The sequence below is a fragment of the Daktulosphaira vitifoliae genome, unplaced genomic scaffold, assembly GCF_025091365.1.
Source record: "Daktulosphaira vitifoliae isolate Bord-2020 unplaced genomic scaffold, ASM2509136v1 Scaffold_1, whole genome shotgun sequence".
In the NCBI taxonomy this organism is placed as follows: domain Eukaryota; kingdom Metazoa; phylum Arthropoda; class Insecta; order Hemiptera; family Phylloxeridae; genus Daktulosphaira; species Daktulosphaira vitifoliae.
This window is the reverse complement of record NW_026099572.1, coordinates 67,044,668-67,061,223: the sequence shown is the minus strand read 5'-3', so window position 1 is coordinate 67,061,223 and position 16,556 is coordinate 67,044,668. Positions and strand designations below refer to the sequence as shown.

General features: G+C 27.4%; 1 protein-coding gene across 5 annotated transcripts in view; it reads left to right on the top strand.

Moving 5' to 3' along the window:
* LOC126895847 (E3 ubiquitin-protein ligase MIB1-like) overlaps nt 1-16,556 on the top strand; it is a 39,683-nt gene that overhangs the window by 1,858 nt on the left and 21,269 nt on the right. For 4 of the 5 annotated variants that reach the window (XM_050668121.1, XM_050668122.1, XM_050668120.1 and 1 more), the window contains exons 2-5: nt 4,350-4,395; nt 6,203-6,241; nt 6,793-6,825; nt 12,459-12,617. In XM_050668121.1, coding sequence (XP_050524078.1) covers nt 4,350-4,395; nt 6,203-6,241; nt 6,793-6,825; nt 12,459-12,617 — 277 coding nt within the window. The remainder of the gene's footprint in view (nt 1-4,349; nt 4,396-6,202; nt 6,242-6,792; nt 6,826-12,458; nt 12,618-16,556) is intronic. The other variant, XM_050668123.1, reaches the window with a different exon arrangement.

The following is a 16,556-nucleotide window of genomic DNA, read 5'->3' as shown; positions in this document are numbered from 1 at the left end:
AAAAAAAAATTTCGGACTTTATCTTATCTTCATGGTGAAAATGGCTACCGAATGCTATTTTTGTGTGAAAATTTTCGATTTTGTATTTTCCATTTTTAACTTTATTATGCTATAACTTTTTGAAAAATGTATGAATCATTACAATTTTTTTATGAGAAGTAGTATTTATATAGATCTTTCATTCGACATACTGTTTTTTTAAATCGGACCATTTCCCTAAATACAGGGGGGATTCAAAACATAAAAATGCATATAGAAAGTAGAACTTTTTCAACGTAACTTTTGAAAGTGTTCCGGAAGGTCTGACACTTTTATATATATCTTAAATTAAAGCTAATGTAATATACTTTATAATGGTAAAAAAAAATTTCGGACTTTATTTTATCTTCATGGTGAAAACAGACATTAAACTTAATAAAAAAAATACGATTTTTGTAAAAAAATTCTTTTTTATATTTTTAACTTTATAATGCTATAACTTCTCGAAAGATGTATGGATCAATATAATTCTTTTTTTTGTAGATGCATGATGTCTTTACCTATCATTTGGTATATTTTTTTTATAAATCTGACTTTTTACCTGCCTACAGGGGGGGATTCAAAATGACAACTTTTTCACAAAAAATTGACTTTTTCAACTTAAATTTTGAAAGTGTTCCGGAAAGTCTGACACTTTTATATATATCTTAAATTAAAGCTAATGTAATATACTTTATCATGGAAAAAAAAAATTTCGGACTTTATTTTATCTTCAAGGTGAAAATGGCTACCAAATGCTATTATTGTGTGAAAATTCTCAATTTTTTTTTTTACATTTTTAACATTATAATGCTATAACTTATTGAAAAGTGTATTGATCAATATAATTTTTTTATGGGAAATACTATTTTCTAATAATCTCTTTTTTATTCGACATACTTTGTCTTAATCAGGATATTAATAAGGAACTAGCAGTTTATGAAGCTTTTGGAATAATCCACCAATTTTTTAAAATTAAACACTATCTAAAGATTTGCATCGAAGCGTTTTTTTTTTATAGTGATTTTAATCACTGTCAGATATCATTATACTTGATCCAACTATGCTACGTCACCACTGTGCCGCGACCCCCCTGTGCTGGGTTTTTTAACTTAAAAGAAAAAAAACCCAGCACAGTGGGGTCGTGGCATAGTTGGGTCCAGTATAGATTTAATCTGACAGTGATTAAAATCACTATCATAAGAAACCTTTCGATGCAAATTTGTAGATAGTGTATAATTCTAAAAAATTGATAGATAATTACAAAAGCAACATTAACTTCTATTTCCTTAATTACACCCAGATTAGTAATTCTTTTAATTATATATTATATAATTTTTAAAATTAATTCTTTTCAAATTATTATTGATTTTGATTTTTAATATGTTAAAAGTAATCATTTTGAATCTACTTTTTTTTGTCCTTTAAAGTGAAAATTTTAACAAAAAAAAAAAAATTTATTACTATAACTTTTATCTTTACTTGCAAGTTTGAAATTGACATTATTAGATAGAAAAAAATGAAATTTTTAAGATTAATATGCAATAATGAAATTTTATAATTACTATATACAGTACATTTATCAGAAAAGCTCAATTTTTTTTGTATTTATATCGTAATATATCATTTAAATAGAAATCATAGTAATCATTTCTAATTAACTTTTAGCGTTTAAAAATATTCTACAATCGAAATATGGGGAAGTATATTAATTTTAATGATTTACTTTAACTAAAAAAACCAATAAAAAAAGTTGTTAAAAATATCTACTCAATTTAGCTTATTATAAAATTTGATTATAATTGTAAAAATCCATTGTTCAATTCATGTGAAACTAAATATCATTTTTTTTTAGATTTATGATTTAAATAGCAACACGTTACAAAAAAAATTTGGAATATTATAGACTGGTAGTAGCACACACAAATAGAGTTAAAAAATTAACGAATTACAATGTAAAATTATTTACTTTTGTAGTTGAATACTTTTATCATATTAAATCTAATTCGACAATAAATACTTTAAAAATATTAGAAATTAATGATTTCAATTGTTTGTATGGAAAAAGCTGGTTAAGCTACTTTTTATTTGAATATGATTATTTTTTCGATTTTTAAGAGTAATAACTTAAATAAATACAAATTGAAATCAGTTGACGTATCGTAGCCACAAAAAGAACCACATAGTAAAATAATATTAATATGAATATAAATTTCTTCTCACGAGGAGACACTATAGTGATAGGATTCTTTATATTTATTGAAGTTATTGAATCTAAATGAGATAAATATCAAATTTGAAAATTTTATTCTAACTCAAAAAAAAATGCAAAATATTAATAGTCATAGACGGATTTGATCTTCTTACCCTAAGCGTGATAGAGACAAGTTCTACGGATTCGGCAACTGTCACCTGATAAAATTTACTATTTTAGCCAACACAAATTAAAAAATTACTTTTTGGACTTTAAAAAAAGTAACGCATTCACCCCACCCCGCTCACCACTTACCATCAACAATATTTTCCTGTATAGTTTAATTTTTGGTTTTCGTACCCGTACACGAGTGCGTGACATCAATTATATATATATAAAAAAATTTTTATTTTGACTGACCAATACCACTCGCATGTAATGCGGCTTACGTATATATATTTACATATTCCTACAGTCGCCGCATATGCCTCGCGTACAACGTTCCCCCGCTCCCGCCCGCCGACAAAACACAGCTATACCTCGTGCATGATACGGTTACGTACTCCAGTCGCTTTACTACATGTATATTATTATATATATTATTATATATTCTAATTACTATTAACAATATATATTAACACGCTTTATTCTCATTAAGAGATATAGAGTGTATTCATTCCGATTACCGTATCGTCATTTTTCGTCACTACCTCCATGTTCCGGGAGTGGGTAATTTACGCACCTGCTGCATTCCTTAGATGTGGTAGCCGTTTCTCAGACTCTCTCCTTGGAATCGAACACTGATTACTCGTTACAACTATGATATTGATAGTAACTACTATCATAACATGAAACCATAAAGTGAAAAATAAATATAGTTTAAAAAAACTAAAAAAACACGCTTTTAAACTATATTTATTATTTAATTAAGGTATTTGTTTTCAATTTTTGAGGATAATATCATCAACTAAATATGCATTTGACATATCGTTGAAAAAAGTAGATTAAGTGAGTGTTAGAAAAATAAATCGCAGACACAAAAAATATATATTTAAAGTATGGAGTATTTCCGGATCATTTTCAAAAGTTAAGTTGAAAAAGTTTGCATTCTTTACACATATTTTTAAAAATTGAAATCCCACCTGTATAAAGAAAAATGGTCCGATTAAAAAAAAAATATGTCAAACAAAATAATTAAACATAAAGTATTTATGAAAAAAAATTGTATTGATCCATATGTTTTTCAAAAAGTTATAGTAATTTAAAGTTACAAAAATACAATATGAAATCTCAAATTTAAACACCAAAATAGCATGTTTTTTAACTACGACATGGAAGATAATTCATCAGAACAATTTTTTTTTACTTGAAATTATATTACATAACATAAGCTTTATTTTAACGTATGTTCGAAGCTCGGAGTATTCCTAGAATATTTTCAAAACTTAAGTTGAAAAAGTTAATTTTTTGTGCAGAAGTTGTAATTTCGAATCCCCTCTGTGGTCAGATAAAGAGTCAGATTTTCCAAAAAACTTTTTCAAATAAAAGGAAAATATCTAAGATTTCAATATCAAAAATAATTATTTTGATTTGTTCATTTTTCAATAAGTTATGACAATTTTAAGAAAAAAAAAAATGTCGAAATTTACCGATATTAAAAATGGTAATTTTTAGGGCGATTTTTACTATTTACGGGGAACAAGGGCAAAATTTTCAATTTTTGAGGATAATGCTTTCAACTATAATCAATTTGTATCTTTTGACGTTATCATTAAAAAAAATCGGACCAGTGAGAACTGAGAAAATGTAGTGACCGACACAAAAAAAATAAAATAAACACATCATGGTAAAATTAATACCTTCTCAGCTTCGCATCGAATGTAAAAATGGTTTTCGATATTAATTACCATAATTTACTCTTATACTTGCATAATATATTTTTTTCTTAATTATATGAATAAAATAATATGTTATACAATTTTAAGTTATGTATTTTATTTTAATTTAAATAACTGTATCATGTATAAGTATGTTAAAAATTTATCATATATAAAAATTAATAACTTGAAATGAAAATGTACATATTTTTTTAATGCAGTTATAATAATGTGATAATATTTTACTAATTCTATTTCAGAATAATGCTACTTCAATTATTATTGTGATTATCTGTTTCATAAAAGGTAATTTTTTTTCGGTCATTTTAAAATTTTTAATTTGTAATACTTCTAATGACGAACTAGGTATTTAGATTTGTTAAGCACATGTTTCTCAAAACCACAGAGGGGTTAAATAGATATTATTAGGTTGTTCATAACTTATGTAATTAAAATAGTTTGTAATTCATTACAAAAGAAGTACTATAATTAAGTAAATAAAAATTATAAAGAGCAATATACATAAAGGATGATTGGTTAATATAAACCTCTTGATTATTCGAATTAAACCTTACTACATGTAAGGGTCTCAAGTTAATTTTCATAGTAGTAACATACATATTTAATTAACTTATAAAATAGAAAAAAGTCTAATTAAGAAAATAACATCTTTTGGAACAGTACTTTAAGTTATTTTCATTTTTATATATAAGCGTGGCAAAGAGTACGGCTGTGAAATGACAAGAGATAAAAATAGTAGCATCCACTTATCGCCTCCAGTTTTTCATTAAAATTTTTAATAACTTTTGAAATACTAGTCCAAATGTTGTAATCAACCAGTTATTTTTTTAATTACATCATTTTATATTTTATGAACTAGTTAAATATATGTACGTTGTCATTTTAAAAATAAATTGATAACCTAAGTTTAAGTTTAAGTTTAATATTAAGTTATAATAGATGATTTTAAAAAGTAATTATCAATTGATAAATTAAGAATTGTATGTAACTAAAAGAAATCAAAAATTATTTTTTCTATATTGAACAGGTTGATTGACTAACTATGCCTCACGAATTTTCATTAAAAATATTAGTGTTACCATATAAGTAATTATTTTATTTGTTATAAAACTTTGTTAAACTACTTGTCAAGAAAAATAAAGATTTCATTTTCATCCCTTAACCCTTAAATCAATATCAACTTTAGTTTTTCAAATCGCAACCCAGTTTTTTTTTATTAATCTTGTTGAGCATAAAAAAAAATTCTCAAAAAAAAAAAAAAATAAATTTTAAACGAGATATCATTATTTAAATTTTAGAGGATTTAACAAATAAAACAGTAGTCGGGTAAATACAGTAAGGTTAATATTTATTGTACAGATAATAATCATCGGTGTATTGTACACCGTATTNGTAAATACAGTAACGTTAATATTTATTGTACAGATAATAATCATCGGTGTATTGTACACCGTATTGTATAATCGTAAAATGTGCGCGTCTTTTATAAATCAACGTGAATAATATTCACGTCCCCTAAAATTTAATGAATTATAGCTGACAATTGAATAAAATTTAAAACGTTTTTTATGAACAATTTTTATAAAACTAAATCTAATCTGATTATATAAAAAAAAATAGAGTTAACATATAAAAATTGAAAGTTGATACTGATTTAAGGCATAAGGGATGATCATATAAATATAATTTTACTCACTGAGTAGCCCAAGATAGAAACATAATAACAAAGATAACTCTTATAATTTCAGAGATAATTTGTGAGTCATAGTTAATCAATCACTCTATATTTATTTTGCGAGTAATCGAGTAGTTAATAATAGCTGACCAGTATAATAAACTGGTTTAATATAAGGTATCCCAACAGTTTTTGGTCTTTAATAAGAGTTCAGCCTGGCCTAGTGGGTAGAAACGTTGTTACTTAATGTAGTGACTATAATGAAAATATTTATAAAGTTTGACATTAAAAAGGGGTCAAATATCTCTAGTTAATTTTGAATTTGCTAGTCATCATCTCAAAAATGAAGAAGTTAAATAATTTAACAACTATATTTAAATTATAAATAAATAAATCTAAGAAAAATTAAATTTGTAGTGTTTGTCAATGCCACAAAATCATTGGAAGTATCTAAAAGTAAGTAACAATTATTATTAAAGTTGTAAATTTTATTAGCAAACTGCATGTTGTGCTTAAGGATTATGTAATTAATAAATTACATACATTTTATTTTTAACACTGTAAAACGGGCCAACTTTGGATGATGTTTAAACTAGGGACAGTTAAATATTTTATAGATTTCATCTCAAATTTTGTGAAGAAATTTTTTGTGTTTCTTAACAATACATGTAAACATTTAACTAGTGTTGTAAATTGATAAGACTGAAATGATTATAGATATTTAACTACCCCAAATTGGCCAAGAAATGGAATGTATTGAGGATGAGAGATACAGTCAAATCATCAAAGTTTAAAATATAAATATAATGTAGATTTTAAAGTCAACATGCTCATAGCATGGAGGCTAAGCTCACGCTTTGGGAAGGGCCTTCAAAAATAAAATTAACTCATCCAAAAAAACTTTTATATTATATGATATAAAAATATTATTGAAAGGGGTACATAAATTTAGAATACAATAACTTTCTTTTTAATTTGAATTAATAAAAAAATAATAATTTTACTAGCGCAAAACAATGAGGCTGTAGAAATGATAAAAGGTAAATTATTTTTTGTTTTATACGAGAAAAAATTTAATAAATATTACATCATAAATAATTGTTGGAACAGATCTAACAGACAACTCTTATAACTCCCCATACAATTATCATTTTTTTAAATAATTTCTGAATACTTGTACTTTTTTAAAAGTAAAATTTTTATGTCGGTATAGATCATAATTGAGAATACTTATAATGTATACTCCGCGCCACACTACATAGAATCTAGTACATATCCTCAATCTATGTATTAAAATCAGTGGCGGCTCGTGGTTTGGACGACAGAACATTTGCACCCCCTACTAAAATTAATTGAAAGAAGAAAATTAATTGTATATTTTTAATTCTACATTTTTAAGAAATATTTATTATTTAAAATGCAAATTTTAAAATAATTATAATTATTAAAATGTCGTGTGCGAACATTATAGTTGTTTCCCTTTGGATACTTGGTGTATAAGCGGATACACGTATGCCACACAAGTAGTGTTTGGACAACCGGCAGTGTCGTCCATACGGTAAATTACTTGTATATTGGGTAATTTATTATTAGAATTAACTGCATGTCCACTCGTCGTTTTCGGTTGCTATAATATTATAATGAGTATACTTTAATTGCTATTATTATTATTCTCATTTACTTTTTCTATTGCAACCTTTAAAATAATAATATGTGTATTGTGTTTTATTTTATTATATATAATTTGATGATTTTTAGCTTCGATACGAAGCTGAGATAGTATTGGTTTTACTATATTTTATAACTATATTTTTTTTATAAATTTGACCTTTTACCTGCCCACAAGGAAGGATTTAAAATGAAAACTTTTTAACTTTTTCAACTTAACTTTTAAAAGTGTTCCAGAAAGTCTGACACTTTTATATATATCTTAAATTAAAGATAATGTAATGTACTTTATCATAGAAAAAAACCCAGCACAGGGGGGTTGCGGCATAGTGATGACGTGGCAAAGTTGGATCAAGTATAATGATATTTGACAGTCATTAAAATCACTATCAAAAAAAAACGTTTCGGTGCAAATCTTTAGATAGTGTTTAATTTTAAAAAATTGGTATATTATTCCAAAAGCTACATAATCTGCTAGTTCCTTAATAATATCCTGATTAAGATAAAGTATGTCGAAGGAAAAAGGGATTATTAAAAAATATTATTTCTCATTAAAAAATTATGTTGATCAATACACTTTTCAATAAGTTATAACATTATAAAGTTAAAAATGTAAAAAATAAAATCGAGAATTTTCACACAATAATAGCATTTGGTAGCTATTTTCACAGTGAAGACAAAATAAAGTCCGAAATTTTTTTTTTGCATAATAAAGTACATTACATTAGCTTTAATTTAACATATATATAAAAGTGTTCGACTTTTCGAAACACTTTTAAAAGATAAGTTGAAAAAGTTCTACTTTCTATATGAATTTTTCAGATTTGAAACCCCCCCGTATAATAGGAAATAAGTCTGATTTAAAAAAAAAGTATGTTGGATGAAATATGTATATAAATACTACTTTTCATGAAAAAATTGTATTGATCCATACATTTTTCAAAAAGTTATAGCATAATAAAGTTAAAAATGTAAAAAATAAAATCGATAATTTTCATACAAAAATAGCATACGGTAGACATTTTAACCGTAAAGACAAAATAAAGTCCGAATTTTTTTTTTTCATAATAAAGTACATTACATTAACTTTAATTTAAGATATATATAAAAGTGTCAGACCTTCCGGAACATTTTCAAAAATCTAGTTGAAAAAATTAATTTTTTGTGAAAAAGTTGTCATTTTAAATCCCCCCCTGTGGGCAAGTAGAGGGTCACATATAAAAAAATATACTAAATGAAAGGTTATGATATCATGCATCTATATAAAAAAAAATTATATTGATTCGATTATTTTTAAAAAAGTTATAGCAATTTTAAGAAAGAAAAGTGAAAAAAATGATAAAATTTACCGATTTTTAAAATTGTAATTTTTTTGGATATTTCTCCTATTTGCGGGGAACAAGGGAAAATTGTTCAATTTTTGAGGGTAATGTCTTCGACTAGATGCGATCTTTTGTTGTATTGAAAGAAATTGGTTCGGTGAGAGCTGAGAAAAAGTGGTAACAGACACAAAAAAAAAAAGACAAAAATACATTTTTCTGTAAAAATGCATTGCATTGAAGTGTTTTACAAAGCAACAGAATATCTACATAATTCAAAGCTGAATCAAATTTAAGGTTTTATCGTGTACTATAATATTAAAAAAAACCCATCACAGGGGGGTCGCGGAACAGTGGTGACGTGGCATAGATGGATCAAGTATAATGATATCTGACAGTGATTAATAAAGTCCGAAATTTTTTTTTTACATAATAAAGTATATTACATTAGCTTTAATTTAATATATATAGAAAAGTGTCAGACTTTCCGGAACACTTTCAAAATTAAAGTTGAAAAAGTCAATTTTTTGTGAAAAAGTTGTCATTTTGAATCCCTATCTGTAGGCAGGTAAAAAGTCAGATTTATAAAAAAAATATACCAAATGATAGGTAAAGACATCATGCATCTACAAAAAAAAAGAATTATATTGATCCATACATCTTTCAAAAAGTTATAGCATTATAAAGTTAAAAATATAAAAAAGAATTTTTTTACAAAAATCGTATTTTTTTTTATTAAGTTTAATGTCTGTTTTCACCATGAAGATAAAATAAAGTCCAAAATTTTTTTTTCCCATAATAAAATATATTACATTAGCTTTAATTTAAGATATATATAAAAGTGTCAGACCTTCCGGAACACTTTCAAAAGTTTAGTTGAAAAAGTCAATTTTTTGTGAAAAAGTTGTCATTTTGAATCCCCCCCTGTAGGCAGGTAAAAAGTCAGATTTATAAAAAAAATATACCAAATGATAGGTAAAGACATCATGCATCTACAAAAAAAAGAATTATATTGATCCATACATCTTTCGAGAAGTTATAGCATTATAAAGTTAAAAATATAAAAAAGAATTTTTTTACAAAAATCGTATTTTTTTTATTAAGTTTAATGTCTGTTTTCACCATGAAGATAAAATAAAGTCCGAAATTTTTTTTTACCATAATAAAGTATATTACATTAGCTTTAATTTAAGATATATATAAAAGTGTCAGACCTTCCGGAACACTTTCAAAAGTTAAGTTGAAAAAGTTCTACTTTCTATATGAATTTTTTAGATTTTTAGATTACGAGGGGGGTATATAAGGAAATAGTCTGATTTAAAAAAAAGTATGTCGAATGAATAATGTATATAAATACTATTTCTCATAAAAAGATTGTATTGATCCATACATTTTTCAAAAAGTTATAGCATAATAAAGTTAAAAATGGAAAATACAAAATCGAAAATTTTCACACAAAAATAGCATTCGGTAGCCATTTTCACCATGAAGATAAGATAAAGTCCGAAATTTTTTTTTTNTATAATGATATCTGACAGTGATTAAAATCACTATCAAAAAAAAACGCTTCGATGCAAATCTTTAGATAGTGTTTAATTTTAAAAAATTGGTGGATTATTCCAAACTCTACATGCTACATGTTCTGCTAGGTCCTTATTAATATACTGATCAAGATAAAGTATGTCGAATGAAAAAGGAATTATTAAAAAATAGTATTTCCCATAAAAATATTATATTGATCAATACACTTTTCAATAAGTTATAGCATTATAATGTTAAAAATGTAAAAAATAAAATTGAGAATTTTCACACAATAATAGCATTTGGTAGCTATTTTCACAGTGAAGACAAAATAAAGTCCGAAATTTTTTTTTTCCATTATAAATTATATTACATTAGCTTTAATTTAAGATATATATAAAAGTGTCAGACCTTCCGGAACACTTTCAAAAGTTAAGTTGAAAAAGTCAATTTTTTGTGAAAAAGTTGTCATTTTAAATCTCCCCTTGTGGGCAGGTAAAGAGTCAGATTTATGAAAAAAATATACCAAATGAAAGGTAATAATATTATGCATCCTTATAAAAAAGAATTATATTGATGTGTTTATTTTTGAAAAAGTTATGGCACTTTTAAGTAAAAAAAATTGAAAAAATTTCGAAAATTAGCGATTTTTAAATTTGTCATTTTTTTGGAGGTTTCCCCCTTTTACGGGGAACGAGGGAATTTTTTTCAATTTTTAAGGGTAATGTCTTCGACTAGATACGATTTGTGATCTTTTGACGTATCGTTGAAAGAAATCGGTTCGGTGAGAGCTGAGAAAAAGTGGTAACAGACACAAAAAAAATAAAAAAAAAAACACATCTTAGTAAAACCAATACCTTCTCAGCTTCGCATCGAAGCTAAAAACACATGTTAGTAAAACCAAAACCTTCTCAGCTTCGCATCAAAGCTAAAAAAATTAGGACTTTATATTGTCTTCATGGTAAAAATACCATATGCTATTTTCGTGTGAAAATTCTCGGTTTTATTTTTTACATTTCTAACTTTATAATGCTATAACTTATTAAAAAGTGTATGGATAAATACAATTTTTTTATGAGAAATAATATTTATATCTCTTTTTCATTCGTCATACTTTATCTTAATTAGGATATAAATAAAGAAATAGCAGATCATGTAGCCTTTGGAATAATCTACCAATTTTTTAAAATTCAACACTATATACAGATTTGCATCGAAGTGTTTTTTATGACAGTGATTTTAATCACTGTCAAATATCATTACACTTGTTCCAACTATGCCACGTCACCATTGTTCTGCGATCCCATTGTGCTGGGTTTTATATACCTATTGCTAGTGGTAGTATATTTAAAGTCACATCTCCACCAGTAGCACCCACGAGCCACCTCTGTTTATAACTCAATAACTTGTTTTAAAATTTATATCTAAAATCTTTTATAAGAGAAGTTCTAATGAAATATTGAAAAAATAAAAATACTTTACTTTTTAATAAACATAGTTTTTTAGCATAATTTAAGAATACAATAATTATTTTAAAAAAAGGTAAAATGATTTGATAACTTTGTTAAAATTTATAACAGTTGTCAGTTAGCTATGTTATGGTTATCAACTCGATATACTCTACAAGACATCAACGCAGTAGATAATATATATATATATATATAAATATAACATCATATATAAACATAATATTAATAAATATATTTATTTTTGAAATTTTTAAACTAACATGTGCTGTATCTTACAAAAAAATCTTTATAAATGTTCTTGTTTCTTGATTTGTTGTATTATTCAATATCTAATAAACATATTAACATGTAAATTCCTATTTTTCTAATTTCTAAAATGAATTATGAATGCAATACTTTTTGTATTTGCTAAAATAAATTGTTTTTAATGTAAATTGAATTATAATCAATTATCTTCATTTTTCTTTTATTTTAATTATTTTTTTGCAAGAAAAAGAAAAAGAAAATTATAAAAACTTTATTCCCTAAAAAAAGTATTTTTAGTTCTTATAATTTTAAAATGCTTCATTAGTTCGGAAATAAATTATTATTATTCGCTTAAGAATATTTTAATTAATTTTCATTATTTTTAAACCTAATCAAAATGTACAATTATAAATTATGTCATTGAATTTATTAATTATTACATTTTGGTAGATGATGAAATGTGCTTCTTGTGTCATGAAGAGAAATTAACAGTAAAATTTTTACCTTGTTTACATAAAATCGGAAATGAATGTGCAAGTAGATTATTTGCGTATGGTCACAAATATTGTCCATTATGCAAAACAGAAATAATGATGTTATCAAACTATGGTACTTATTTCCAATATATGATGGTGTTTTTTTATTTATAATGTTTTTGTAGTCTTTTACAATTAAAAAATTCTAGAAAAATTACAGTTATTTATCATTAAACATGTAATTTTAAAGAAAAAAAAAATTTAAGCAAAAATGTAAATTTAAAGCATTTATTAAAGCGTTTATGGAAAACGTATTCGTATATGAAATTTTACTTATAACTTACATTATAATATCTGAAAATAAAGTTCAAGTTATACATTTTTAATTACTTCAATGGTGATTAGTAGTACCCAATAACTATTTATACTAAAGTTGTTATTGACCCATCAACATTTTTTGTTAGAAAAAAGGTAAAAAATAATTTTGAAATTTAAACAAAATAAATTTTTTTTTTTTTTAAATTGACTTTATTTGAAAAATTACAATCTATACAGTATGCACAATAAGTAATATTTATAATTTATAGACAGTTGACAATGTATTTGTACATGAGGAGGAAGTCATATATTTGAGACATCTCTTAATATTATTAAGTTATTATTTTTAGGTATTTAAGTCGCGGCACCAATTTCTTTTTGTGGCGTCTTGTAAGGTTCCCAGGAAGTGTTAAAGAAGCTAAATCGTGTACTAGTTGGTTGGAAATATCCTGTAACTTGGCGTGGAAGCGTTTATAATATATAGCAGCAGTATCATTGATTGAAGGTAGTTTGAGGTTGGAATTTAAGGTCTCGTTTGAGACCAACCAGGGTGTACCAGTGATTATCCGCTGGCAGATGTTTTGGAATGCTTAAATAATTCTTTTATTTGAGGCCTTAGCAGAACCCCAGATTACAATACCATATGTCCATATTGGTTGAAGAAGAGTTTAGTACAAAATTATTTTGATGGATATGGTTAGGTTAGAACGGAGAAGTGGCCTTAACAGATGGAGTCTGGAATTTAGTTTTTTACGCTTATCTTTAAGATGACAAGACTAAGTTAGGTGCTTGTCGAATGTAAGACCGAGGTATTTAACTTCATTCGAGTGAGGAATGATGATATTGTTAATTGATACAGCTGGGCAGTTAAGAGGTCTAAGTAAAAAAATAACAAAGTAAGACTTTGATTCATTCATTTTTATTTTCCAGTTGGTGAAGCATTGTGAAAGAGTATTAAGGTGAGTTTGAAGTTGTTGAGACGCAATGTTGTGGTCGGGAGAAGCTGATAATAGGGCGGTATCATCAGCATAAGTTCCGACTATAGTGTTTTCAGATGTAGGCAGGTCTGACGTATAAATAGTATATGAGAATGGAGCGATATCACTGCCTTGAGGGATAGAATTGATTTGAATGTTGCAGGTTGTAACGAACATTAAATGAGCGGTTTTCAAAATAGGATTTTAGTATTAAGTACAGTGGAGCTGGAAAAGTATTTTTAAGTTTGTAAAGAAGACTGTTATGCCAGACGGTACTAAATGCTTTCGCAACATCCAAAAAGACTCCGGCGCAGTATTTTTTGGTTTCGAGTGCAGATGAGACAAACCAGCGACCCGGTGGAATTGGTGAGTTGTGGCATGTTGTGAGCGGAAGCCAAATTGCAAGTTAGGGATAATGTTGTTTGATTGTACTTTATTGGTAATGCGCTTGAGAATGATTTTTTCTAGAATTTTTCCCAATACCGGCAGTAGGCTAATGGGCCTATAGAAAGAGGGGTTTTCTGATGGCTTGCCAGGTTTGAGCACAGTGCCAATGACTGATGATTTCCAGGTAGTTGGAAAGTATGATAAACGAAGGGCTGCGTTATAAATATGAGTTAGATGGACGATCACTTTCATTGAGAGATTTTTAACTACTTTGTTAAAAGATAAGGCCATGACCTGGGGATTTGTTGTTTGCCATTTTTTTTATGATATTCACTATCTCTACTGGGGGGAGGTTGGTTTAGCAGGAAGAGCCATAGGTAAAGTTGACTGAAGACACTCCATGACTGTCGACATATGAAGTGCTGGTGTAGAGATAATATATGGTTTGAAAATTCTTGATAGTTCTTCCGCGAGGGCATCTGCTTTTTCTTTGTCTGAGGTAGCAAGTGAGTTGTCAGGTCGGCGTAGAGGGGGAAAGGAGTCCTTAATCCGTAGTATTAACTTAGTTTTGCGCCAGAGAGAACCGTTTGTGAAAGAAAGGTTTTGTATGTGATTTTTGTACAGTTTATTTTTGTGAGTTTTAAGTAGAGCTTTTAGTTTATTAGAAAGAAAATTGTGCTTAATCTTGTTTGCCGGGTAGTGTGACTGTTACCATTTTGATTTGGCTCTGCGTTTTTCAGCAATGAGTTGTCTTAATTCTGGCGAAAGACTGGGTGATTGAGAACGAGGAGAACTCTGGGTAGATGCGTCTATAACTGATTTTTGAATGTCCTCTGGGAGTTTGGCGATTGCTTGGTCGACATCATTATAATATTTTAATTTGGTGTTAAGAATTATTTTGTTTGAGATGATAAATTTGAATTTGTTCCAGTTAGTAATGCCCGGAGTAATGGTTAGTCTATTTTGTTTCAAGGAGGGTTGGGCTCCGATGAGAAGCAAGACAAGTGTATGATTAGAAGCTGGATCGTTTAAGTTAATGATTTCTGTGGATAATTGATTAGGAATATTGGTGATAAAAAAATTAAGGTTATCAGGATGACGGTTGGGATGTGATGGCCAGTATGTTGGAGAGAGAGGCGCTAATACCTTGAGGTGATTAAGAAAGATGAAATTTTGAAGAGCTCGTTCCCTGGTGTTGGTAGAACAGCTCCAAGTTTGATGTTTAGCATTGAAGTTAGCGCCAATGATATGGGTGAAGCTTAAAGTTTGAGAGAAATTACTCAGTTCGGCCGAAGGAAAAGGTCTACCTGGGGGGAAATGAGGAGATAGAAATAGTGATAGAGTTTATTTTTATTGATATGCTTTCTGCTTGAATATTTGTGAACAGATATGGTGTTAGAGAGAGATAATCAATTTTATTGGAGATGAGGAGAGCAGCACCACCGTGTGCAGTACCATTTGGGTGGTCAGCTCTAATAATATTATAACCAAGTATCCCAAATGAAGAAGTTTCAATTAGGCGAGTTTCCGAAATAAGTGCGATTTTAATTTTGTTTTTATTGAGAACTAGTTGTAATTCATTTAAATGTTGTAAAATGCCGTTAGCGTTCCATAAAAATATGTAGAATGGTTGCAAATTATTTGTTGGCATTATTTATAAGTTTTTCAATGACTGTGGTAAGAAGTGATATAAGAGGGTTTATTAATGCTTTAAATTCATTAATAAATGAAGAGAGTTGTGTAGCTATATTTTGGTTTTGATTTGAGTTGTCATTGAGCATGCAAGAAGAAGACTCTTGATTTAATGGTGGAAAGTTTTGTGAGTAGGCTTAATGCGTAGGTTCATATGTCTTCACTCCTGTTGGTTGATGTGGAAGAGGACTTTTATGCAAGATTATTTTTGAAGAGTTCTCTAATAGTTTTTTTTAAGATCCAGGTGAGATTGGCAACCTCTAAAGTTGGCCGGGTCATATCATTACATAAAGCGCATTTTGCAGGAGAGCTGCGATCTTTGGTACATGCTATCGATTCGTGATGATCACCACAACAAACACAACGAGGAGAGTGATTACAATTTCCCCGGAAGGGGAGAATTGGTGAGCTTGTTAGTTACAGGCATTATGTTTATAGTGACAAAACCTTTATTTAAAAGTTCCTGTTTAATTAAAGCAGTGTCAGTTGAATGATGCAAGTTTCTGATTACAACATGATATGCTTTTTCCTCTTTTGGTTGGAAGGAATGAAATGAGGTGTTATTATTCTTGAGGTAAGCAATGACCGTTCTATAGGAGTCAGGGCTATATGTTTGTAGTTTAAGGCCTTTGGTAGAGCATTTACAGTCAAATCCAGAGGTATCAGTTAATTCTTTAATTTTTTTGACAGAAATTATT